This window comes from Pseudorca crassidens, chromosome 21, assembly GCF_039906515.1.
Source record: "Pseudorca crassidens isolate mPseCra1 chromosome 21, mPseCra1.hap1, whole genome shotgun sequence".
Classification (NCBI taxonomy): domain Eukaryota; kingdom Metazoa; phylum Chordata; class Mammalia; order Artiodactyla; family Delphinidae; genus Pseudorca; species Pseudorca crassidens.
Window position 1 is genome coordinate 4,136,561 of NC_090316.1, and position 18,268 is coordinate 4,154,828.

General features: G+C 46.9%; 1 protein-coding gene across 4 annotated transcripts in view; it reads right to left on the reverse strand.

Moving 5' to 3' along the window:
- Positions 1 to 18,268, reverse strand: part of CSGALNACT1 (chondroitin sulfate N-acetylgalactosaminyltransferase 1) — a 321,135-nt gene that overhangs the window by 24,827 nt on the left and 278,040 nt on the right. For all 4 annotated transcript variants that reach the window (XM_067722138.1, XM_067722141.1, XM_067722140.1 and 1 more), the window contains 2 exons: positions 16,515 to 16,731; positions 3,041 to 3,142 (listed from right to left, as the gene is read on the reverse strand). In XM_067722138.1, the coding sequence (XP_067578239.1) occupies positions 3,041 to 3,142; positions 16,515 to 16,731 (319 nt within the window). The remainder of the gene's footprint in view (positions 1 to 3,040; positions 3,143 to 16,514; positions 16,732 to 18,268) is intronic.

Sequence of the window (18,268 nt, forward strand, 5' to 3'; positions counted from 1 at the left end):
AGCCAAATGAAATAAATTTCATTTAAACTGGTTTTAAATCTTATTATTCTCAATGAACAACGATCGGTTTTTCGAGTGAGAATTTGGTGCAATGTTAAGACTTGGAGTCCGGGAGTTACAGACGAGGTTCAGATCTGGCTGTCCCCCTGGGCAGGGGTGGCAGCCTGAGTAACAACCTCTCTAAGCCTCCATTTCTTCATCTAAGAAGTGGGGTTAATAACAGCTTCTATCTCATAAGGTTGCTGTGAATATTAAATGACATCACTCATGTTAATAACAATGGTTATTATATTATTCAAAGATAAGATGCATTTGAATAAAAGCTCTAGCATCTTAAGAGAATGATAAAAATGGTATTTAAATAAAGCTTTGTATATGCGTTTTATATAGATTACAATGTGTGCAAATCTACTACACACCTGGCATTGTCCTTCTCCTGATGAATGAACACTGAACATTTTAAACCTGAGTGAGGCCCAGTGCCAAGGGCTGGAGTTTCAGAAGCATGCGCCACAGTACTACTAAGCAGCGTATAATCTAGTGAGGACAGCAGAAAGAAACGTAAACAGGCAAATCCTATGCCAAGTGCCACAGATAAGAGATGCTGAAGGGGTGTATGGTTACAGGTCAGGGAGGAGAGGACAGGTCAGGATGAGCTCCAGAGTAGGGACCTGGGTGCGGATGCACAGGTAGGGGGTCTGAGGAAATAGGAAGGAGGATGGAGGAAAGGCCAAACCTGAGAGAATAATGGGCATGAAGACAAAGGGTAAACTGAGCCCCCATCTGGCTGTGGGGCAGTAAGTCATCAAAACAAAGTTGGAAGTAAGAGCCAGCTTGGGTACCAGGCTGGGACAGTGGGTGATGAGGAACTTCATCTGGACGGTGGGGCTGCAGGCGGCCGTGGGAAATCAGCTCAGGCTGGTGGCAGAGGGCAGGGCATTCCTAGAGCAACGCCCTGGAAGGGGCAGGACACACCCCACGGCATCAGCGACATCAACGCTGCAGTGTCGCCAGTGAACAGAAAGAGGAATCAACACGGAAAATGGCGCTCCAATGAATTCGCCGAAGCTTCTGCAGCGCTGCTTTAAAGCTGACTCGGGCTCCAGACGAGTCCCCATCACGGTAGCTTCACCTCTGGAAACTTTCCAAGCCACCCCTACCCCTCAAATGATTTTACTTTTCTCGTTCAGATTCATTCTTTGCTCACCACACAACCTTCTGATTGCGAATTCAGCTTGCCAGGTCATGTGATACGGCGGAGAATGCCTTGATAGAATCCTGGGCGCTCCGGTCACTAGAAAGGGTATTTCCTGTAACACTGTCTCAACTGGCCTTCCACTCGTCCATCAGACTCATGGAAAGTTGGTTACACGTATCTATCAGACATCTGATCACCTTCTGATGTCCTCGGAAGGTGCCAGAGCCAACAGGACTGATATCTCAGTCCTGGCTGGGCTTTCGAATCACCTGGATCTCTACTTCAAGATACCCCGAAAGGAGGCAGCTGGCTGCAACCCAGGCCTCCCTCGGGCAGCCCCTGGGGGCGGGGGGGGGGCACCATTTTCCCAAACAATCGTTCTCAATCCTGGCTGCATGTCAGAATCATCTGGGAAACTTGAAATAGGTCCACACCCAGGGGGTGGCTACTTGCAGAGATGTTAAACCCCATCCACTGGGCAGAGGACGTGAATTCTAGTAACACACTCCTCACTCCTAAGCAGAGATGAAAAGGATATTGCAATGCATTGGAGTCGAGAGATTTCTATTTCACTTACATTTAGGATATTGAATTATTTTATTCCCTTTGATCTCCCTTCAACAGGTACCATAGCTTTAAGCTGGTACTAGTTTTAAACTCTTTTAACTCCTTATTGCTTTAGAACAGAGGTCAGCAAACTTTTTCTGTAAAGGACCAGACAGTAAAGGGTTCAGCTTTGCGAGTCACACTGTATCTGTCACAACTATTCAGCCCTGCAGCTGTAGCCCGAAAGCAGCCATAACTAATACAGAAACAGATGAGCACGCCTGCTAGCCAATAAAACTTTATTTACAAAAGTGTGGACAAAATTTGACCAGTGCACTGCTTCAGATGTTTGAATAATAATTAGCATTCTGATCTTGTGCTCGTAACACAAAATTGGTAATAAAGCCTGAAAATAAATACAAAAAGTGCACTCAGTCTCGGCATCTTAGACTTTGACCATCATCCTATTACCATTTACCAAAGACTCAAAACAGAGGGACTTGTTTATATTCAGACCATACGGACCTACTCAGACGACTTCTGCCCCCAGCACCTCTGACCACCCTCCAAGCTGCATCTATGGAGAAACCACCCACCTCGTCGTTCACCTGCAGCTTGCGAACGAGAGGGAGTGGGCAGTGCTGCCAGCTTCCTCACCAGTAGAAAATGCCACAGATATGTACTCATTAAATACATGCTTGTTCATTTCTTCTGGTAAGAAAAACCCCTCTCTTCTGCTTTTGAATACATTTAATCCTCCACGTAACTGATGAACAAGGTAAAAATCCAGAGCTCTCGGTCCAAAAGTGTTGGTTAAACAGCTTCTGTTAATCTAGGGTCCCTCCCCAGCATCACTGGCCCCTGATCTCTCAAAATGCAGAACGAGTGACAGTCAGAAGGGTGAGGCCATTTGCTAAGTGGATGAGAGCAAACCTTGACGAGCGGGGACTGAGAAGGAGCCCCCTGCATGGCTGTGCTCCCCAAGTCCACCCCTGCTACGTGCGGTCCCCAAACCTGCTGTGTCAGGCGGGGGCCGGAGAAGCCCTGCCCCCACCCTGGGTGCTCCGGGCAGTTGTCTCCACTGTCCGACTTGACACTCCTCACAGTGAGGGCGGGTGTGAGGCAGGTGGTCCCCAGGAAGGAGGGCGCAGAACTCCCACCCCCGACACCACCACACGCAAAAGGCCAGCCCGTCACTCTCTCGGGTTGGGTCGCCCACAGTGAAAACGGCTTGCATGAGCTCAGGTATCTCCTCCCGCGTTAAGGTTCCAGACCGTGGCTCCATATCAGACTTACTTGGAAGTGTTTTCAAGTATTCCCTTGACCTCATTCATTTCTTCTTTTCCAAAGTAAACGACGGTGAGATGAACTCTCCCATCCTGCTGGATGCACATCTCCCTAGAAAACAAAACACGGATGTCTGGTCCTGTGTTCACAGCAACAGGCAAAGCCGAAACAAATACCTATCCTGTAAAGTGCAAAAGGGTCCAGGGAGGGAACTGGGCTGCCAGGAGAGCAGAGAGGGGACAGGACATTCTGGCTGGCTCTTGCTATCACCTGTATTCCTATTTCTCTTACCAAGAAAACCATGAAATTTAAACATGCAGATCTGGTCAATGAAAACTCAGATGCAAGAGGCCACAGGCTCAACCTGCCTCAGGTCCAGCCCATCAGGGCCTGGATCCAGTGTCTAGAATGGCCCTGGGTCTGTACCCTTCTCTGCCACAAGAAATCTACAAAGTACAGAAGACACAAAGCCCAATGTACAGATGAGAACACTGAAGTCCAGCGAGGGTGAGACTGGATTCCTCATCCTTGCCTTTTCTCGTGTGTGCAGCACAAATAGTCTTAGAGACTGAACGAGCAAAGGTAAAAAGACATTTATTTGTTTAGAACCCTAGAAACCCTGGGGACACCCAGTGTCATGGCTGTGTGGAGGGGCAATGGTCCAAAAGCATAGCTGCTGTACCTCACCCTCCCTAGGCAGATTCCTTCACTGCTCCTCTCTGTGGCTGTTGGTCCCAGGCACCCGGCACACACACGCCAGGCTCCCGGCAGCCCTCCTGGGCGGGGCCAGGCCTACACCTGCCTTCCCCACCAAAGCATATCTGTTATTTGCCCGGGCCCTGTCCTCTGCTGAGGGTTTACTTCATATACATGTGTGTATCACGTGCGTAATGTGTGTTGATGTGTGTATATGGATGTATATGTAAATATATGTGTATAAAAATGTGTTTACGTGTAAAACATATGTGTGTACAGATATGTACGTGTGTGTGTCATTTTAGCAGATTTCTGAAAGTAGATGAATGGAACGATTCTACTGGCAGGATGGTATTTGTGATACGCTGATGCTCTGCATGCCCTCCCCCGTCATTCCTTTTATCGCTGTGTTGCAACTTCCCTGAACCCCTGACAACAATCCACGTCAGAGTCTTTCAGAGTCTCCGATCTCTAACTGCAGAAGCCAATTTATGCAGTGATTTTTATCGTGACATCAAGAAGGAGGGACTGCCTACCTGGGGTTTCTGGGAAGATCAGAGAAGATACTGTTCCTGCACTCAAAAACCTTACTTGAGAAATAAATGAGCTCAAATGAAATTATCAGACACATCGTGGCATTGATAAAAGTTCACAGAATTCAGGGCTTCCCTGGTGGCGCAGTGGTTGAGAAGCCGCCTGCCGATGCAGGGGACATGGGTTCGTGCCCCGGTCCGGGACGATCCCACATGCCGCGGAGCAGCTGGGCCCGTGAGCCATGGCCGCTGAGCCTGCGCGTCCGGAGCCTGTGCTCCGCAATGGGAGAGGCCACAACAGTGAGAGGCCCGCGTACCACAAAAAAAAAAAAAAAAGTTCACAGAATTCAGAAAGCACGGCCAAGCCTGTGGGCTGGATGGCTGGAACTCTGAAGGATGGGCCGGGTTTGGGACGGCAGAGAGGAGGAGGAGAGAATCCAGAGGGAAGAAGTACTGGGGAAGATTCTATTGACCCTGGGCGGAGGCACGAGGGCTCACCTGGTCAGAGGTTTGGCTCAGAGAATTCCCTCTCTTTCCAGAGGAAGGAAGGGAAGAGCTGATTCTAAAAGCAGATGGAGGGCGGGGCTCCGAGAAGCAGACAAGGGACCAGGAATGGGGCCAGGTGCTATTCCTGCTTCAGAACTGCGTGCTCCCCCAGCCTCAGCCCTGCAGACAGAGCTACCACCCACCAAGCACAAAATTCCCTGTACATAAAAGATCCCTTCTGCAAACCTGCCAGATGACGCTGTAACTTCCTTTGCCAGGGCAGAATAAAAGCCCACACACAGCACCAAGTGCTCGAAAAACTATGCTTTAAAAGTGTGGGCAGTTGGACAAATCCATCCCAGAATCAGCAGAGGGTCACCCGCTGAGCCTGAATAAAAAGCATTCTTGCTTTTTCTAGTAACATCTTTGTTGGCATTTTAAAATCCATCAAAGGACTTCCTGTTTTCAAGGAATAAAACAGAGACACGCTGGACATTTACTTTTCATTCACCAGCTCAGGCTTCCCGAAAAGGCAAAGCAGAATTTGTTCCGAGGGCCACCTCCAGGGCCCTTTCTATTTATTCATTTATTCCTTCCTTCCTTCCTTCCTTCCTTCCTTAACCAAACAATAAATCTTAAAAAAGGAGTAGGCCGTTTCTACCTTTGAGTAGTTCTCCATCTGATTGGAGACTGCATGCTTAAAGCTATCTGCACTGCAGCCAACACACACGGCTGGAGAGAAACACCATCACCAAATGTCTGATGATCTTGTAACTTTCATATTTTTCAAAACACTTCTCACTGGACTCCACCCCCAGAAAGATGTGTAAGCAGGAGTTGTGCAGCTGGGTGACTGTGGGCACAGAGGTGTGTGTTCTGGTGCAATTATCTGTACCTGGACCCACACTCAGGTGCCCTGCTAGCTCGTTTCTGTAACAGCAGGGTAGCGGTGTTTGGGACGAACCTCAGAGAACCCAACTTCCTAAGAACCCTCTGGGAAGCTCTTCGGTTCGCCGGGCTCCACTGCTTTAGCTCCGCACTGGACTATCTTCCACCTTAACCTGGAAGCCTAAAAATTCTGTTTCTATGTCACCAAGACCTTATCTTTTTAGGACTTTAGAGAGGAAACAACAGTTCCTTCTCACCCAGGATATTGTAACACAGAGTATAGAGACTAAATAAGATATCTTTTCAGCCAGAACACATGGATCACAGCCACTTAAACACCTATATTTTTATTTCCCAAGAGGCTGAGAGCACGTCACGGTCTCTGAGTTCTGCTACTAATCTGTACAACCGCACCGTGGAAAGAAACCCTTGACTGTCATTCACACCCTACCTGTACAGGTAAGAAAAGGGGTTCCAATGTCCTGCACACCTAGGCATGCAGCCCACTTTCCCTCAGGACCAGCCCAGTATTGGTACCTCAGGTTTCCTTGGCGAGGGTGAGGGATGCACCCAGGATGCCTCACGGCTCTGGTCCTACCACTCAGGACCCCAGCACAAAACTGGGTAGTGGGCATGGCCACGTGGAGGACAGATGCTGCTGGCAGTGAGCATGGCAGCACCAAAGCCCCTCGGCATCCGTGAGGACCAACGATGCTGTTCTTGTGAGAAGCACTGAGTTTGCACCACGCAGCTGACCTGGCAGTTAGCGGAGGCTGAAGTGTATCTGACCTTGTGTGAGACCTCCCTGGTCAGTCGGACAAAGACCAGAGGGCACAGGAGGCTGAACATCTCGCCACAGAAGGTGAGAGAGAGCAGGAAAACCATGTTTCTCATAGTTACGGGACCTGTTCTTATACCCTGGGCTGAGTAGCCTGTGGAAACACAGTTTCAATGACAAACATTATTGAGTCCCTTTGTTGTGTGATGCGTAATTCTCATTGGAGTAAGATTTTAAAAGAATCATCGTGTATGGCCCCATAGGGGGACCATCCAGGTTTGCCTGGGATTCTCCAGGGTTTAGCACTGAAAGTCCACATCCCAGGAAACACCTCAAAGCAAGCTGGGACAACTGGTCACCCTTCCTGCGTCAGGGACTTGACAGGAAGGAATGGGCATCTGAAGAGCACAGGACAAGGCGGGACAGAATAACGGCAGTAACAGGTCTAATGAGCCAGGGGAGTGCGGCGGAGACGTGACTCATTTCTGATGGGTGATGGGGACGGGTACCAAGGTCAAGGCAGCATCCAGGCCGAGCCTGGACAGGTGAGTAGATGCCACGCAGGTGGAGAGGACCAGGGAAAGGGCTCTCCTGGCTGAGAAGGCGCAGATGCAAGGAAATCACGTCCTGATTATTCTCAGTCAATCTGCTACTCAGGTATATCAGGTATGAGAAGAAACCCTGTTCAGGCTTTAATTATGTCCCATGCAAATGAAATAACACATAACAACCTGTCAGGCTACCATCTCTCCCTTTGGTCGTTGAGGACACCAGGAAGAAACGTGTTCAGGCACAAAGGGACGGAGGAGGGAACAGAGAGTGGTGGGGGCCTGTCATCATCAGGCTTTAGAAAATTACGTTCTTCTTTTGCTTTGGTGGGTTCTCCCCGCTCCTGCAGCCCACGCTGAAGTGACACACAACTCCTGGACACCGTTATCTGACAAGCTGAGATGTGAGAGTGAACAGGGACCCTCAACCAAGCCATCGGGACCTGCCCTCCTGGTTGCACGTTTCAGAATAGCAAATGGCACCATTGCCAACTGACCATTTTCTTCTCTTGAATGGATGTTTCTACATAATCTGTGGCTCAAATGAAGTGACAAACAACTTTTAGCAGGTCCCACAGAGAAACTTTTATGGAAATAAGGTGAATGATGTAGATTCGCGTTTCTCAAACATGTAAACCATAAAACTTTCCTGGGCGCAACACTGGGGTCTGAGCAGAGAAGGGGCTGCCTGACGAAAGCTAGTGGAGCGAGGCAGGGGTGGAGGATGGTACTGGGAAAGGTACGCTAGGTTTACTTCTGGGAAACACAACGAAGACCGAGCACCTCCTGGATCGCAGCCTGCGGGTGAGGCCGCGCACACCGCACGGCAGGGCTCAGCTGGTCCACGGCACACACACCGGCTGAGCCCACGCTGCAGCCCCACTTCAGTCTCAGAGAGTCCACAGTCACTGTTTTTTAAAGATCCAGCAGTGTCCACAAAAACATCTTAACGGCGCTAAGCAGGAAAAGGATTTTAAAAATTGCTGAAGAAAATTCAAGTGAAAGATCTCCCTGATACTACCTTTAAATGTTATAAATGCTGAGGGAGGGACCAAGAGAAGTTTCAGAGGAAGGAGAAAGGGACAGATTAAAACAGAAATAACCAGCAAAGTCTGAGAAGACCCACAGCAACATGGAAAAGGGTTCTCAGTCCAGTTGGAAGGAGTCAGAATAAAAATCAAGCAAACTTGGAATGAACTGAGAAAGATCTTTGAAAATCACAAAAAATCATTTCCATAGAAATCCTTTTTTTCTAGGAGAGGCTCAGAGACAAAGACACTAAGACCGTCTATAGTTTTGTTACCGTGAGGTTCCTCCTGCTACTGCGAACAAAGTACACAATAAAACAATAGATGAGCTTAAAACCGATAAGCCAGATGCCAAGGGAAACTAAGCAGCCAAAAAGCAAACGTGAGAATAGTTTCAAGAAAGGCAGAATGAGGGGATTAAAAAAGAGAGAAGGAGGAGGGGGAGGGGGGTTTAAGCAACACAACACTGGGCAAAGGGGACTGAATCTGAAGCAAGTTCTCCTGGGGGCTCCCCCTCTACCCCTGGCCACGCGTAAAGCCGTCCTGGGAGGGGAAATGGCACGTGGAGCCTGCGAGGCTCATCCAGGGATCAGGACCACCAGAGAGCAAGGGAGGAAGAGGCTGCTGGAGCAAAGCGCCATCTTATCTCCATAGCAACAGTGGAGCCCGGAGCACGAAGGCCCCAAAGCAGCCCCACAGCAACTGACCAGAGGGTCCATACCTCTCCTCGGGGCACATCCGGGTGTCACTGCCACTCAGGAAGGGGACAAGTTATGAGGAGCTTTAGCCTCCCAACTTTTTTTTTTACATCTTTATTGGAGTATAATTGCTTACAATGGTGTGTTAGTTTCTGCTTTATAACAAAGTGAATCAGCTATGCGTACACATACATCCCCATATCCCCTCCCTCGTGCGTCTCCCTCCCACCCTCCCTATCCCCCCCCCCGCCCCCGTCTAGGCGGTCACAGAGCACCAAGATGATCTCCCTGTGCTTAGACTCCTAACTTCTTGTAAATCCCAGAACATCACCCATTCTTGTTCATGGCCTCTTAAATAAAGGCCCTTAGGGTCTAGGGCTAGGAAAATCTTGTCTCACCCAACGAATAGCAGCTTCCTTCTCATTAAGCACTGAGGCTGAAGGAAACTAGGCTTTCTTTTTCTCTCTCCCCCTTGCCTGCCAGGGGGTTCAGAGCTGGTGTTTCTGACAAGTTGCACTGCTCCCCTCAGTCCCAGCGCCCAGGTGTACTTCACCCCTGTTCCGCACTGAGTACTTGTCCACTGACCTTTATAAAAATGGTTTTATGGAATTTGTATTTTTTATAAACACACACAATTCTTAGGATTTGTTGAGATGGTTCTAATAATCATGAGAATAGAAGAGCAATCATCATAAATACCTTAGGCCATGAACTCCATAAACCCAGGAATCAATTTTGTCACGGGGGTCCACCCCACCCCGGTCACAGTTCTCGGCCAGGAAAGCTTGGTCCTTGGTCCTTGCAGATAGTACCCCATGCCCAGCCATCACCCCAAGTGAGCGATTTCTCAGGTCCAGCCTTCCCCAGAGCTCTTTGTGCCTTGCGACCAGGCCTGCTCTCCCTGGGGGATTCCAGGCTCTACATCGATTTCTTCTGTCCAAGAAGACATATTTGTTATAATTCTTAGCCATTTGGGTCTTTTCTAGCTGAATACTTAGCAAACTGATACTGAAGTGGGAAATAAAAAACCTAACAACCAGCATCAGAGGTGAAAGGGACTCATGTGGACCAGTACTTTGATGTTACAGAAGATCCTAAAGCCCAGATGCATGACATGACTTGTAAAAGTCCTCAGCCAAATGGTGTCGGAGCAAAGGTTGTTTACATTTTAAAGGAGATGCACTGGGAGAATAACGTTTTAAATAACCTCAAGTGGTGACCATTGCAACCAGGTGCCCAAAACAGTGGAAAATGGCAAAAATCTTGCCACCAACAAAAGGCCAAGAAAAGAGATACAATCTGCCCTAAACGTCACAAAGAGGAGGCCAAGGAGAGAAATGGAAGAGTCCACAGTAGCCTCGTGGTTCCAGCTCCACAAGTGCTGCAGAAGAGGGGCTGGAGGTGTGCAGCAGACGAGAAGGCTGGGGGACAGGGGCCCCGGCTCCGGGGCAGGGTCTCCACGCACGGACGGCCGCAGCGGGGTATCTGGTCCCTCCACATCGCGTGGGAAGTGGCGAAGGAAGCAGGAACATCCTAATGATGCTCGGTGAACTAACCCCCGCAAAGAGGCAGGTGTGGCAGGACCAGAGGGGAAAAGGCATCGCATTAAGTCAATATCCTTCGTAAGAGCCGGAAGAGGAGCCGGGGCGAGGGGCACTGACAGACAGACCCCTCCCCGCCCACCCAGCAAATACAGGGCCAAAACCTCATCTTTATTCCCCATTTTTACCTGTGGGAGTGGAAAGAGCTGAAAACAACCGGTGGGTAAGATGAGAGAGGAAAACGAACGGGGGCCGATTCCCTCTGACGTTTTAGCCTCAGCCCTTAACAGAGGCCCCTGCTGGGAGCCAAAGGATCCCCCCCCACCGTTTAGGACGAAGGTCCACCCACAACCAGGTAGAATGAGGCTGGTACCACCACACGCCCGCCCCAAGGCCCGGAGGGGCTGCAGGAATCTGGAGCCTCTAAGAAAGGTGCACAAAGGCCAGCGGAGCTGTCTCCTCCTTCAGCTGCTCTTCCAGACCACGAAGAACGTGAGGAGAACACAAAATACAGCTGGGAGTGTGACACAGCCCTCAGTCAGGGTGGGGGACAGCCAAGGACAACCCACCACTACAACGTCAGAGCGGCAGAAAGCACGCCGCACACAAGAGGGACGAAGACAAACAGCAGACAGCCACATCTGATGGACAGCAGCAAAGTTAAAGGAAGGAAGAGAGGGCATTCAGAAAGCAAGTGTTCAAAATGCGAAAGCAAAACCTAGTCTGAGAGAAACTATAACTCCAATTGAAGAAAACATCTTACAAATGTTTCACACTTTCTTAATAAAAATGTGAATTCAATAAAAAAAGTTCAAAGAGGAAATGATATAAATAACAGATTATGATGAAGAAGCACATTCTGTGCTCAGAAAAATAACGTGATAACCAAAAGAAACAGAAGAAGTAAATTAGAAATAGCAAGGTACAGAATAGATGTATCTGAAAATCAGATTACTCACATAAAGGAAAGGCTTACATGAAAGCAGATAAAAGACTAATGCATTAAAAACTAGAGAGAAGCTAGTAAGTGGAGAAAACCTATGGGATGCACAACTGGGTCTGAGAAGCAGAGAAATCAAATCCAAAGCAGGAGAAGTACTCAAAATTAGAACACCAGAAAAAGTTCCCTGAAATGAAAGAATCCACAAAACAAACAAGGAAACTGAATTACAGGAGAGAGAACAACAGGCACTGAGCTGAGTGAGACATATGCTGATTAAGTGATCACGATTCGCAACGAAGGAAAGCATTCTTCCGTCATTTTCAGGAGAGACAAAATAAAGCTTTCCTAACACTCCTCCACGGTATCATCAGACCACTGTATCATCAGATGCAGAAGAACCTCTACAAGGTCCTAAAGAAAGAAAGTGTATCCAGAGTTTTAAGCCCAGTCACGTCATCCTTAAACTGTGCAGATAACAAGCAGACATTCTATTCTCAAGCACTCATGACCCTTCTTGAAGAAATGTCTTGACCATGAAATCCAGACAACCCAAACCTCAGGAATGAAGAAGCCGCTGTTGGAGGACAGCTGATGAATGCACTAAATCCACTTAACACACAGGAACTGTGGTTACAATGCAAAGTGTAAGGGCTGCAAACCGTGACGAGGTAAAAACGATAGAGCAGTGATTTATGTCATAGAGGGTTCTGCCCATGTTTTCCTCTAAGAGTTTGATAGTGTCTGGCCTTACATTTAGGTCTTTAATCCATTTTGAGTTTATTTTCATGTATGGTGTTAGGGAGTGTTCTAATTTCCTACTTTTACATGTACCTGTCCGGTTTTCCCAGCACCACTTATTGAAGAGGCTGTCTTTTCTCCACTGTATATTCTTGCCTCCTTTATCAAAGATAAGGTGACCATATGTGCGTGGGTTTATCTCTGGGCCTTCTATCCTGTTCCATTGATCTATATTTCTGTTTTTATGTTTTTATACTGTCTTGATCACTGTAGCCTTGTAGTATAGTCTGAAGTCAGGGAGCCTGATTCCTCCAGCTCTGTTTTTCATTCTCAAGATTGCTTTGGCTATTCGGGGTCTTTTGTGTTTCCATACAAATTGTGAAATTTTTTGTTCTAGTTTTGTGAAAAATGCCAGTGGTAGTTTGATAGGGATTGCATTGAATCTGTAGATTGCTTTGGGTAGTAGAGTCATTTTCACAATGTTGAAACTAAAAATAGAAGTACCATACAACCCAGCAATCCCACTACTGGGCATATGCCCTGAGAAAACCATAATTCAAAAAGAGTCATGTACCAAAATGTTCATTGCAGCTCTATTTACAATAGCCAGGACATGGAAGCAACCTAAGTGTCCATCATCGGATGAATGGATAAAGATGATGTGGCACATATATACAATGGAATATTACTCAACCATAAAAAGAAACGAAATCAAGTTATTTGTAGTGAGGTGGATGGACCTAGAGTCTGTCATACAGAGTGAAGTAAGTCAGAAAGAGAAAAACAAATACCATATGCTAACACATATATATGGAATCTAAGAAAAAAAAAAAGGTCACGAAGAACCTAGGGGCAAGACGGGAATAAAGACACAGAACTACTAGAGAATGGACTTGAGGATATGGGGAGGGGGAAGGGTAAGCTGTGACAAAGTGAGAGAGTGGCATGGACATATATACACTACCAAATGTAAAATAGATAGCTATTGGGAAGCAGCCGCATAGCACAGGGAGATCAGCTCGGTGCTTTGTGACCACCTAGAGGGGTGGGATAGGGAGGGTGGGAGGGAGGGAGACGCAAGAGGGAAGAGATATGGGAACATATGTATATGTATAACTGATTCACTTTGTTATAAAGCAGAAACTAACACACCATTGTAAAGCAATTATACTCCAATAAAGATGTTAAAAAACAAAAGTACTTTAAAGGAAAAAAAAAAAGATAGAGTAAATGGGGAGATGGGACCAGGAGAGCGAGAAAATATAACTGCGCTGCTCTCCTCTTCTTATTATAATTTTTCAACCAATGTAGTCTAAAACTAAAATATGGAGTAAAAATACATAATGATTCCAATATGTTCTGGTTTGTAAAGTCACTTTTTTAATTTTAGAGGGATTTTTTATAGCACAGAAACATTTTCTCAAAGATCAGCAATTTCTTCTGTTATACTTCAGATTCTCTTCTATAAATTTAAGTAAAGTAAAATTTAATACTTTAATTAAAAATAGAACATATAGCATGTCTCATGCTTAATTACATTTCAAGCATGTTATTTTTCTATCTGTGTATATGAAAAGAAAGGTGCCTAGAATGTTCAATTAATGTTAAAAATGGCTAATTTAGGGAAGCAGGGCCAAAAGTGAATTTTTAAATAATTTACTCTTGGTTGTGTTCTACTGTTTAAACATCTCATAATAGCCACGTGTCACTTTTATATACTTAAAAGTCAGGTTTAAATTATAAAAGCAAAAAGATATATTTTGTTGAATTTTTAAAGAAAACATTAAAAAATGCTAACTATATAAAAATTTACAAAATACAAAAATTTATAAAACGGAGAGAATCCAAAAGAAGGAAATAAAAATCACTCATAGTTCCATATTCAGTGCCAACCACAGTTAACAGTTTCCACTCCTGGGATGGAAAGGACTTCATAAAGACAACATCAAATATTGAATAATTAGCCCCTTATATTTTCTCCCAATACTCTTATGGTCAATTTAATGGCATTTAAATATTTAATTGACCAGAGGTTACTTTGGGTTTTGGTGTAAAGTCAGAATTAAATCTTTTCTGCTGTTTGGTTAGTTGTCCTAAAGCCACGCTCTGAACAATGCATTCTCTGCTGGCCAACTTGAAATGCCACCTTTACCAAGTTCTGACCCGGAATTAAATACCCTAGGCTTGAGTACCCTCTATCATCCCAATTTTTCAGAGACCTCAACGTGCTCAGAAGCCCCTGGTCCACGGAGCAGACTCCCCTGTCAGCCTCTGCTCAAGCACCTTCCATCTGGAAAGCCTTTCTTGGCCCACTGTCCTGGTCTCTATTTCTATCTCTGTGGGACTAAGATTCTTCTCTCCATGAAGCCAGGTTCCTCTTATCCCTTCATCTGGTCCAGTGTGCGGTGCACACACAGGCCCTCCTTGTCCCCAAGGAACCAGTCTCCCTGACCACCCTCTCCTGCCCACCTGCTATAGCAGGTATCTGAACAGTGACAGGCAAGAGAAAGGACCCCTGGATTTTTGTTTTTAAAACATTAACTAGAATGACATTCATTTCAGCACTTCCACTTTGGAGACTTGTAAAGGTTTTTCTTTTTTCAACAATATTTCCCTTCTAATTTTGTTCCTACTGTTAATTACTTTCCATCCTTGTGACACTAAGGCAATAATCAGTCATAATAATTAGTCATATGCACCCAAGAGAATCCTTCTTCCAGGCTCCGGAGTCCTGCAAGGAGGGCTTGGCTGTCCCCTGAGCAGACAGCCCTCCGGCGGGGGCACCATCTCGCCAAGCTCAGCTCTCTAGCGACCGGCCTGTGTGCTAAAGCCAACCTCAGGGCCCTGCCCCAGGCTCCAGGCAGCTTCCTGGCTGAGGGAACTTTCTATAAACTTGTCCTGGGAACAGGCACACTGGCTGCTGGGAGTCAGGGTTTGCCTTCAGGCCTGGTCTGTCCTCCCAGGATGGATGCTTCATCGGCAAGTGCACTCGGCCGGTCCGAAGAGAAGGCAAGAGGGACACAGACGCACCCAGGGGGCGCTGAAGGGAGCCACAGCCACACAGACACTTCAGGGCCAGAGCCAGAGGGGCGCTGCCAACAGTCGTGGGATTGTGCGCCGGGGTGTTCTCCAAACTGATGGGGTGTGGGTGTGGGAAGATCAGCTCAGCCAACTCCACAGGACGTCATGCTGAAGGCCCAGCTCCCAAACCCGGAGAAGACAAAGGCAGCCATTGCTTCAAAGGCCACAACTAGACCCACTGGGTAGAAATTACAGGGAGGCAGATTTCAGGTGCAAGTAACAACGAGCTTTCTACCCGGAGCTGCAGCTCGCCCTGGCACGCATGCGCACACACCACACGCACACAGCTGTATCAGGAGTGCCGCTGAGGGATTCTGAACTCACGGAAGACCAGGTCAGAGGGCCCCCCAAAGACTCTTGGGTTCTGACCTTAAAATGTAGCTAAAAAAGGGTTACTCTTTTTAGTTGGAGAAGATGTATTAAGGACCTATTTACAAAGCTTAATGATAGGGTGTAAGGAGGACACGGGGATGAGAGCAATATCCCCCCCTACTGACTGCAGAGCTGTTATCATCTCCAGGCCTGAATATGCTAGTGGAGAAGGTTCTGGAAGCTGGAATGAGACATCTTGAGGGAAGGGCCATCTTGAGAGGAGCTGTCATCTTTGCTTGAAGGACACATTCAGACTGAGGTTACAAGACCCAGATACATAAGTGCTGGACTTCATTTACTCTCATCTCTGAAGCCTGGCCAGAAACGGGTTACTCTTCAAACATGTTCATTATCCAGAATTTTGAGAAGCATCAACTACACCCTTATACTGAGCCTTACTGGCTTTTAATAAAGTGAATTTAATGATAAAAGATTAAAAATAAGTTTGATCTTCCGATATTTATCATTAGGCACACATGACGTTCTATGTTCAAAATAAGCTGGCTAAGTCAGCTAGCCGATTGACCTCAAGCAGCGCGTAAGTGTCGTCCACAAGAGCGTAAGATCCGACACCGCACCGTCAGGAGCTTGAAGACACGTGTAAAAACTACACACCGCATCGGAACATAAAACCTGCTTAAATCTTCTTGAGTAGCTACAAAAATGAGTGCTGGGAGGCTTCTCGGCATAATTTTACATGTAATCTCCGAGGAGACACAGGTTAAAATAAAAAAGACTGACTGAATGCATTCCAGCCACTGCGAGGGCAGGACACCAAAGGAAGCCAGGCTGCAGCCGAGCACACGGGTCCACGGCCACGCGGGCGCCGGCCTTTCGGAGGCTGGGAGGGGCCCAGTCCAGTGAGGGGACAGCACGGCCTCGTGGTCCCCCAGCTGCAGTCAGAATGGAACCCAGCAGGCATGACCCTACAGATCCCAATGAAAACCCAGTCCTCCTAACCTTCGCTTCTGAAGGTAAATCCGCTTATCTGGCAGCTTTCTAATTGCTTTAGGGAAAGGCAGATACAACGATAAACTTTACAGGAAGAAAATAGAGTCGAACAGGGAGAGACAGGGGCCTTCGTGCTGGGCAGGGACCAGGGAGGGACGGGACGCGCCATCAGCATTTCACACACACGTGCCGACAGGCCCACCTGAAATTCTGCATGAACTGCCGGAACTTGTCCACCCTCCTGGCCAGTGGGACGATGACATTGACCAGCGTGCCGGCCATGTTCAAATCCTCCTTCTTCACCTTCATGACGGGGCCAAACGGTCGGAACAAGACAAGGCGTCTGAACTCGTGCTTGTGGTCTCCTCTGAACGTGAGCTCGTACAAAGTGCCTTTATCCTTTTCTGTGCGGTAGATGCCTGTTAACAGACACAAGGAGAGACGGTTCTAAAAATTAACCGTGGCTGCTGAGTGTTTTTAATAGCCAAGAGCTAGCACAAAATGCCTTACTTTAAAAAATTAAGATTAAATCTCCACACCTAATACTTATTAGAAAACTCAAAATGCTCCCACTTAAATAGCAAAAGAAATGAAAATACCATCAATTTAAAAATCGGTTATGAAGACCTCAAAAAAACACATGGCAAAAAGTTTGTAACGTTGTAATTCAAAAAGAGTCATGTACCAAAATTTTCATTGCAGCTCTATTTACAATAGCCAGGACATGGAAGCAACCTAAGTGTCCATCATTGGATGAATGGATAAAGAAGATGTGGCACATATATACAATGGAATATTACTCAGCCATAAAAAGAAACGAAATTGAGATATTTGTAGTGAGGTGGATGGACCTAGAGTCTGTCATACAGAGTGAAGTAAGTCAGAAAGAGAAAAACAAATACCATATGCTAACACATATATATGGAATCTAAGAAAATAAAAAAAAGGTCATGAAGAAACTAGGGGTAAGACGGGAAGAAAGACACAGACCTACTAGAGAATGGACTTGAGGATATGGGGAGGGGGAAGGGTAAGCTGTGACAAAGTGAGAGAGTGGCATGGACATATATACACTACCAAACGTAAGGTAGATAGCTATTGGGAAGCAGCCGCATAGCACAGGGAGATCAGCTCGGTGCTTTGTGACCATCTAGAGGGGTGGGATAGGGAGTGTGGGAGGGACGGAGACGCAAGAGGGAAGAGATATGGGAACATATGTATATGTATAACTGATACATTTTGTTATAAAGGAGAAACTAACACACCATTGTAAAGCAATTATACTCCAATAAAGATGTTAAAAAAAAAAGTTTGTAACGTTGGATACAAAGCTGCATTTATACTATTCAGAGGCATTTAAAAAAGGACTGTAAGGAAATACGTCAAAATAAGACTCGCTGTGCTGTGGAGAAGGGTTATGTGTTTTTTCTTTTCTGCTATTTATCTACATTTCTACAATATGATAAGATACATACTTTAATATTATATTTAATTTAAGAAGTGTGTTAAAACGATCTCTGAGAAACGACAGCCATTTCATATGAAGTGACCACAGTGGTCCATTCGGGGCACTGGGAGCCACTCGGGCCGCTCCCATGGGTCATGTGGCCCCAAGGAAGCTTCCGGAAGCACTAAAGCACACGGCATGTACAGTACCAGTACAGCGGCAGGTGCACGTCTTGCGTAACTTCCCCTCTGGGAAGCAGCACAGCCAGCACCTCAGAGCCAGCCTACTTGGGGCGACGATGGGCCCCCCAAGTGTCACCGTCACTGGAACTCCACTGTCTCATTGCTGGGTGGACCGTGTGACCCAGCGTTTCGCTCAACGATGGGATGAGGCTCCGCAGGCCTGACCAGACGGAACTTCCCCGCCTCGCGAGCCAACCAACCCCTGGGGCCTAAGTTCCACACCTCCCCGTGTCACTGGGCTTGTGGGTGTTTTCCTAGCGGCAGAAA